Here is an 8,353-nt window from a genome sequence, read left to right as displayed (position 1 = left end):
TCCCCAACGCCTTCATAGGTAAACCTGCAGCCTCACTCTTAAAAAAGAACTTGAGCGTGGAAAGAAAATGCCACCAAAAGGGATAAACAGGTTCATCGTAATGATTTCTTTTTTTATTTGTTACATGTTTACATGTTTGATGTGTTTCATCATTTTCAGTATCTATCCAGTTAAGGCAGTATGAAAAAGAAGTGTGCTTAATAGTATTGAATGTGCACTAGTAGTGTTTTTCGAATCTTGAAGTATATTTTTGTAAAAACTGTAATAGATAATATAATAATAATTATAATAATAATTAAATAAAATGCCACTTAAGTGTACTTAGAAAGAGACATTTAACTTAAGTACACTTTTTATAAGTGGACTTTGTAATAATGTCAAATTAAATATTTTACTTTAAAGTAACGTTTGAATCCTTATGTGGCCCAACTTTATATTAGGTGTCTTTAACTACCATGTTAATATAAAGTGGGTCCCAGTTTGTTTAATAATCTTTTGCTTTAAAGAAATACACTTATTTTGATGTGTTGACTAATATACTAAAGCACGTGTACTTGATCATAATTTTATTGTAGTGTGATATTTGATATTACAGTTGAAGTTAGTTAATAGCAGCAGCAGCGTAGCAGATCTATTCCGCCAAGAATTAACATATTAACATTGTCATGTACATTACCATGTCAATCCCTCCAAGAGTTGTCATGACAGAAATATATATATATATATATATATATATATATATATATACAAAGGTAGAGAAAAATGCCCCATGAAATCACTTCCAGGGGGGCAAATATTGCCCCTTAATGCCTCTTTCTGATCCTGTGGTCAACTCTTCTGCCCTAATTATATCTAATCCAATTACAAGGCGAATACATGGAAAAGTTACCAAAGAATTAGACTTAAATAGGAAGTCTCACTTTTCTTTTCTATCATTTCGCTCGCAGGCAGTCGAAGCAGTGGCTCGAATCGAAGCGGCAGCAAAAACAACACAAATACAGCAGCTGGAACACAAGAGTCTGGAGGCCGATCCGGCAGCGGCAGCGAGTCCGAAAAAAAAGAAAAGGCTCCCAGTGAGCGCTCCGCTGCGGCCCCTAGCGAGCACAGCGTGCGTAGCTCACACACCATCCGGAGCGTTCAGAGCCTGGTGTGTGGAGCGCCGGGCCTCCCTCCACAGTCACAGCCACAGACACCCTCCACAGCAGCGCCGGCCTCTCCTCCAGACCGAGACCTGGCCTCAGTGCCGCCCGAACTCACAGCCTCGCGCAAATCTTTCCGCATGGCCATGGGCAACCCTAGTGAGTTCTTCGTCGACGTCATGTGATGAGCTTCATGTGACCCCGAGGGTCGACCCACATGCTCAAGGCACTGTGAAATCAAGAAAGAAAGCTGGGGAGGAAGACGAGAAAGAGATGCATTGACATTTTAGTAGCTAAGTGTCCCTCTTAATGTCCCTCCTGTGTCCTGTGGCTTGCACTTTCTTCAGTGAAGAAGACTGGAACAGATCACGTATCCCATCATGCCCTCAGAGACCCGAGGTCTCTGATTTAAGGAGACTCTTTGCGATGCAGTGATGAAGGTGAATGCTTGCTGCTTTTTGTGTACTTTTTATGTACTTTGCCTGCATTTTTTTATATTTTGTCCTCTGACCAGTTTATTAACTTCAAGTTAAGATCTGTTTTTCAATCAAAGATGAACTCAATTAAGCAGGAGAGAAAAGCGTGACATGAGAAGAAAGTCAGGATATCTCTTACTTCTAAATCACCTTTTGCTTTTTAAGGATGAACAAATAATTTTGAATGATTTAAAAAAAGACAAATGCTATCAAAAGATAGAACCTTTGGCAATTCTTTTATATTTATGGCTTTAATTTTCTGCTAAGAATTGTGGAGAGTGAGAGAGAAAAATTATGTTTTTAAGTTTACAGACAGGACTTTTAAAGTCCGCCTTACTCTTTGGGTTAAAATGAATTTATTAAACATGATGCATGATGGGTTTTTTTCATCTCTTTTGTTGTTTTAATAACCTGAATTGATCAATTGTGCACATTAAGACCAGGGACATTTATTAAGTAAATCATTTGTTGATTTAAAGAACTTACTTGGGAGATATTCAGTCCTGTTCTGTTATTCTTTGTAACAGTCCACCTGTATTACATGTACTGAACCTGCAACAGTGATGAAGTTCCAAATGGATCTTTAATGTTTCAATGTTATCAGCACTCCTAAAGCAACCTGATGATGCACTATTATTATTATTATTATTATATGATGAAGAGCAGCTCCTTTCACTCTCTCACTCTTCCTCAAACAACACAGTACTTAATATGTTAATGTCTGTCATCATTAACTGTCAGCACTGTGCTTCATTGTTTCTCTGTAAACCTTCCATTTTTTTTTCTCAGATGCATTTATCACATTTTTAATTATTGGAAACAGATATGGTTCAATTTAATACTCGCTGTACACTGTTTTATGACAACACGAAACAAATTGTTTTATTTATAAATATAGTTTATTGCCTAAACACGGAGTGTGAATCTTTTCTGGGGGTTTTTTTGTGAAAAGAACATCACTTTTATTCTTCTGCATCATGAAGACATAACAAAACCTTCTCTTCTAGACACCATAATGAAGTCCATAATTCCTTAAAACTTGCAACCAAAGAATATGTTTTCAGCAAACAGAAGTAATTATATACTTGAGTGCAGAATTAATGTGATGTTTTCGGACACTTAAATGCATGTTATTTACAATTAAATTAAAAACAAAATATTTCAAATGACACACAAGAGTTGAAATTATAATCAATTAATCAATCAAAATTTTATTTGACATTATTACAAAGTGCACTTTTTAAAAGTATGTTGAGAAACAGGCATGAAAGTGAACTCTTTCTAAGTGCACTTAAGTGGCATTTTAGTATGACGTACAAGTGCAAATTCAGTACAGTTAAGCACTTCTTTTTCACAAGAAACACAAGGGAATTTTATATGTGAGCTTGTGGGCCGTCATAACTAATCTCCACTCACGCTCCAGTTAAGGTGGTAGAAAATGATGGGTGGATTTTCTTGCAGTTTTATTCTCATAGAGAAAGTTTTCCCACACTGATTCTGACAGCATTTAAGGGAGAAGAATATATTTCATTCTCGTTGGCTCTCAGAAGTGCCATTCTATGATTTATATTTCCACCGTATCAAAGGAAGATCCGGGGACAAGCCGTAATTTATATGCAACTGAGACTGAACCACTTACACATGATGAACACGCTTCACACTTTATAAACAAACCTTAACCCTAAAAATGAAACTTTAGCACGTAAACCGTCCTGCACTCTCATACTGAAAATCATGCAGCCCGTTGAGGAGACTATTGCGACTATATCATTATTCAAAAATAAAACTGATGAAAAATCCCATAAACTCCCATTATAGGGCTTTTTTGTGACATATTTGTCAGGTGCAAGAGTTTTTTGGTAACTAACACTAAAACACTGGCTTCTTCAGACCTCCACCAATGCGATTTGGTGAAATGTAAGGGAGTGATGTTAATGAACTATGAGGCCCGGATTCATTTTGCTCTTAAAAAACGTCCTGGATTCCAGAAAGCAGACGAAGAGAAGGAGCAAATGCCAGCACAAATGATGAAAATTCACTGTACGGTATATAAGAAAATGATTTACAGCCATATGCTGTGATCTGTAACCCTTCATTTGACTAGATGAAGCATCATGAATCACAGAAGTGAGTCCTCCAACACACACATCTGGAGTCACATCCACTCCAACAGTCTTCAAGTTTATTTACACAACATTTTAATACTGCAGAAGAGTTTGGACAGATCCAGTTATAGCTCTGTTCTCTTGAGACATTCCAGTGAGATCTTTTTTTAATGCTAATGTGTGTAACTTGTTAAAATACTTTCGCCTTTTATTTTAATCTTCAGGCAACTATAAGAAAGCCATCTGCGGGCAGACTTTCTGAAGAGTGTGAACACTGACTCTGCTGCATTACATTTGTCAGATTTGTTTGTTTGAGCTATATGTGTGTAATGGTGTGTGACACTTTACTATGGCATGAATATTTCATGCATTTCAGCGAAAATGACGTTGTATGTCAGTCAAAAATCTGGTGATTGCATCTCAAACCCTTGTGAAAAAGATGTGAAAAACCATACTTTAAAAAGGTCACTTAATATGGAAATAAATTATATACTTTAACATAATACACTTAAGTACAAACTGAATGTAAAGTTTTTGGACACTTAAGTGCATGTTATTTACAATTACATAATAATGTATTGTAGTTTAAATGTATATTAATGCAATTAGTTGAACAGTACAGTGCTTTTCTGAAGCACTTAAGTACATCTTTATGTGTGATATGTATTTCTACATTGGAATTTGGTAAAGTAAAAGTAATGTAAAGTAAAAAATGTAATATTGGGTACAAGCTAGAGTTAAAATTATAGTCAAGTACTACATTTTTAATATGAAAATAAGTGTAGGCCTACTACACTAAAGCACGACAAAAGATTATTAAAACAATGATTTAAAATGTAAAGCTTTTAATTTGACATTACTAAACGCACTTTTTTAGAAGTGTACTTAAGTGTTAAGAAATGTACAATCTTTAAGTACACTTAAGTGACATTTTATTTCATTAATACTAGATTATGTGCAAGTAGTTTTTTTAATGATATACTTTTAAGATTTGTGCACATTCAAAACAAGTACGCGCACTTAAGTGCATGTTATTTACAATTACATAATAATGTATTGTAGTTTAAATGTATATTAATGCAATTAGTTGAACTGTACAGTGCTTTTCTGAAGCACTTAAGTACATCTTTATGTGTGATATGTATTTCTACATTGGAATTTGGTAAAGTAAAAGTAAAAAATGTAATATTGGGTACAAGCTAGAGTTAAAATTATAGTCAAGTACTACATTTTTAATATGAAAATAAGTGTAGGCCTACTTCACTAAAGCACGACAAAAGATTATTAAAATGTAAAGCTTTTAATTTGACATTATTAAAATGCACTTTTTTTTAGAAGTGTACTTAAGTATTAAGAAATGTACAATCTTTAAGTATACACTTAAGTGGCATTTTATTTCATTAATACTAGATTATGTGCAAGTAGTTTTTTTTTATGATATAATTTTAAGATTTGTGCACATTCAAAACACGCGCACTGTTTTTTTTTCACAAAGGCATTTATTCTTTACTCAAACACGTACTGTATATATCCTGGGACCCAGGCATAGACTTTTGTCCTCTGTAGAGGACTCCAGGACAAACATCATGTTAATCAGACGTTTTGGGGAAACACAGCAAGTCAATAGAGAAAGAAATCATAGAGCAATATTCCTATGAAATTTGAGATGAAAATGTTGGCAAGTTAATACTCCCATTATTACACTACTTTTTTCATTATGGTTTGCCCCAAGAACACATTCATATGCAAATTAGATGCAGTGAATAGATACATTGTATAGAAGGGGAATACCAGTTTATGGACATTCTACACACATATTGCATAAAGTAAAGTAAAATAGTATATCAAATCATTCTGTTATATCTTTCATAACATAGTTGAGAATCACCTTTGTACAAAGATTTGGTTAAAAATAGGCTGAAACCTAAAAACTGATTGGTGAATGAAAAAATAAAACATTGTTTTTGCCTATACATGCCTTTTCAGTTTTATTTTCTTTAATAACTTAGTCCTGGCATCCTCTACAAAGGACATTTGTTTCTTATGCTCCAACCAATGTGATGACATGAAAAAAACTTTTTTCTGGCTCTCAGGAGAATATAAAAGCATTGTGTGTAGCATTTTGTTTCTTACCTGCTACTAAAGGCTTACTATGCTATTCTAAAAACGTTGCTTTCATTTTTTAATTTTGTGCAACATCATTTTACTCGCGTTTTTAAATTTTGGTTTCAGCTTGTTATTTTTTTTGTATACATTTGGCGGGAATCTGATCCCATAGTTTACCTGCATCTCAAATGGCACATGTGAAGTGTCCCTTTTATCTAAATTACCTTATTTTCTTCTGTGGAGGTTGGCAAACCAAGTTGAGGTTGGAGTTTAGCAAATAACATGACCTAAGCTTAAAAAAAGAAAAGAAACCGTGTCTTTGGGACTCGGTAACATCGTGAGCCCAACATGCGTGCGCGTGTGCGCTGACGGCTGCAGAGGGAGGGAGCGGCGGCCGACATCTTGGATTCAAGAGTGATCGGTGACCGCAGCTTCTAACACCAAATACTCTCAATTACACGGAGCTTCGGTCAGAAGCGGACACACCTGTCTCTGCCGGTTCGGAGGACACAGAGAGACTGACACACAGAAGGTGAGGTGAGGTGAGGGAGGGAACAGTCGTTGTCAGTCGTGACAACCGAGCGGGGCTAGTTAGCTAGCTTAACCAGCTAACCAGCCGGACGCCGGTGTTTCATGTTAGGTTCATTGATGGGGATGTGCTAAATTAATAACACGGAGTATTTGGGAACCGATAGTTAAAGAAAACGTCCTTTAATGCGTTTAAAATCGTGATGGCTGTGCGTTTGAATGGAAAGAATATCTTTACTGTTAACTATTTCGGTCCATCTCGGACAAATATTTTAAATTAAATAATAAAATCTGTTTTATTGATGCTGTGATATAGAAAGTAAATGGCATGTATTTATACGTGTTGGTTTTGAGGCGAGACGGACAGTCGCAGTGGGCTGGTCTGAGGCTCCGTCGGCTGAGAATCACGGGAAATTAACGTACATGTAAATTAAAAACCATTATCGGACATAATAGAAACCTTATATAATCCCGGACAGAATTGAAATGTGAACTCTTCTATTTTCCATCAGCAGCCATGAGGCTGTAGAGCTGAGATGGCATCATCATCAAAATATTCATCATGTGCTTATGAATATTCAGATATACTCGTAAGGCACAGGAACGGGTGTGACAGGTTTTATTGTTGTGTTGTCAACTGGGGTGTAAGCATGTGTACAGGTTATGTAGTCTGCCTATATATTCATGATAATTTCACTCATAATTCATTGAAGATGTTGCACCTGCATAAGGTTCAGGTTGAGTTTCTTTTAGCCAGATGTGTGTGTGTGTGTGTGTGTGTGTGTGTGTGTGTGTGTGTCTGTGTCTGTGTCTGTGTCTGTGTCTGTGTCTGTGTGTGTGTGTGTGTGTGTGTGTGTCAGTCACTGGGAATGTAAAACCTGACATGAAATAATCGGGAAAAACTAATTTGGAACAGTTTATTCAACCTTTAGACAAAATATGAACGTTTGCATATGTCCCGCAACAGTTTAATTTATCATATTTGATGAGTTACATTTTATTAATTTCATTTTTTATAAAAAATTATGTATCAGTATAGTAAGTGTACATCTCGAACTCTAAATATTACTAACAATATAAATTCTCACGTTTACTTTTAAAAATCAAAAAGGCACATGAACCACAGCCTAATGAAAGAGCACATGCGTGTACATTGGTGCGGTCTGCTCATTGTGTGTATGATTGCGTGTTTTGTTTTGTCTTCCTTATTGATTTTTTCAGGGTTTTTTATAGCTTGATTTCTGTAAGGTGTATTTTTAGGTCTTTTATGAGGTGTGAACAGAGGATTACAGGAGTGAGGTATTAGTGGAAGATCTTAAAGTGTTTTCAGCAACTTTGTGGTTGTGCATTTGAATCTCTTGTTAAGCCTCTAAGGCAGAGAAGTTGTTTTTTTTGTACATTTTTAACAATTAACCTTGTTAAAAGTCAAAGCTGTTGACTAAGACAGCAAATTTAAAAAATACAATTAGAATATTTAAATTCAATGCAATAAATATGATCATGGTGCGTACGTACAATTAACAATCTGTGTCCTTATTGTTTTAATGCATTCTCTGTCCAGTGACTGACAGCTTGACTCCGCCTCTTTCTTCAGTTTTCCAGCATGGCCCGTGAGCACTGAGAGAGACCACCACCATGATCGGAGGACTCTTCATCTACAACCACAAGGGCGAGGTGCTGATCTCCCGTGTCTACCGTGATGACATCGGGTAAGTCATCGTAACGTGAGAAGCGTGAGGTTGTGTTTCAGGTGTGGAGAAGATGGGCTTTGATCGCTTCAACAGGAGGTAGCTCTAGGTTGAGACATCAAGGACACGTGTCCTTCACGTTCATGATCATGATCTGTGTTGATGTGCTTCCTTTTCCGCATTTCTTTTCCTTCCTTAATCACCCTGTCTGATGTCAGATCTGTTTGTTTCATTGGCCTTTGTAGGAATAATAGCAGTCAAATGTTCCATCTCCACCTTTAGCCATACTTTCACTGTTAGAAAGAGAAAAG

At 36.0% G+C, this 8,353-nt stretch overlaps 2 protein-coding genes across 2 annotated transcripts in view; both read left to right on the top strand.

Moving 5' to 3' along the window:
* The window catches only part of LOC107602099 (segment polarity protein dishevelled homolog DVL-3-like), a 36,700-nt gene extending 34,222 nt beyond the window's left edge, over positions 1–2,478 (top strand). The window contains exon 13 of the mRNA XM_016294507.1: positions 948–2,478. Within this exon, the coding sequence (XP_016149993.1) occupies positions 948–1,324 (377 nt within the window). The 3' untranslated portion in view covers positions 1,325–2,478. The remainder of the gene's footprint in view (positions 1–947) is intronic.
* A 3,540-nt stretch (positions 2,479–6,018) lies between these two features.
* Positions 6,019–8,353, top strand: part of LOC107602122 (AP-2 complex subunit mu-A-like) — a 20,325-nt gene continuing 17,990 nt past the window's right edge. The window contains exons 1-2 of the mRNA XM_016294531.1: positions 6,019–6,358; positions 7,949–8,063. Of these exons, the coding sequence (XP_016150017.1) occupies positions 7,990–8,063 (74 nt within the window). The 5' untranslated portion in view covers positions 6,019–6,358; positions 7,949–7,989. The remainder of the gene's footprint in view (positions 6,359–7,948; positions 8,064–8,353) is intronic.

The sequence above is a fragment of the Sinocyclocheilus grahami genome, unplaced genomic scaffold, assembly GCF_001515645.1.
Source record: "Sinocyclocheilus grahami isolate Dianchi unplaced genomic scaffold, SAMN03320097.WGS_v1.1 scaffold319.1, whole genome shotgun sequence".
In the NCBI taxonomy this organism is placed as follows: Eukaryota; Metazoa; Chordata; class Actinopteri; order Cypriniformes; family Cyprinidae; genus Sinocyclocheilus; species Sinocyclocheilus grahami.
The sequence above is the reverse complement of the archived record's forward strand: the minus strand, read 5'-3'. Positions and strand labels throughout refer to the sequence as shown.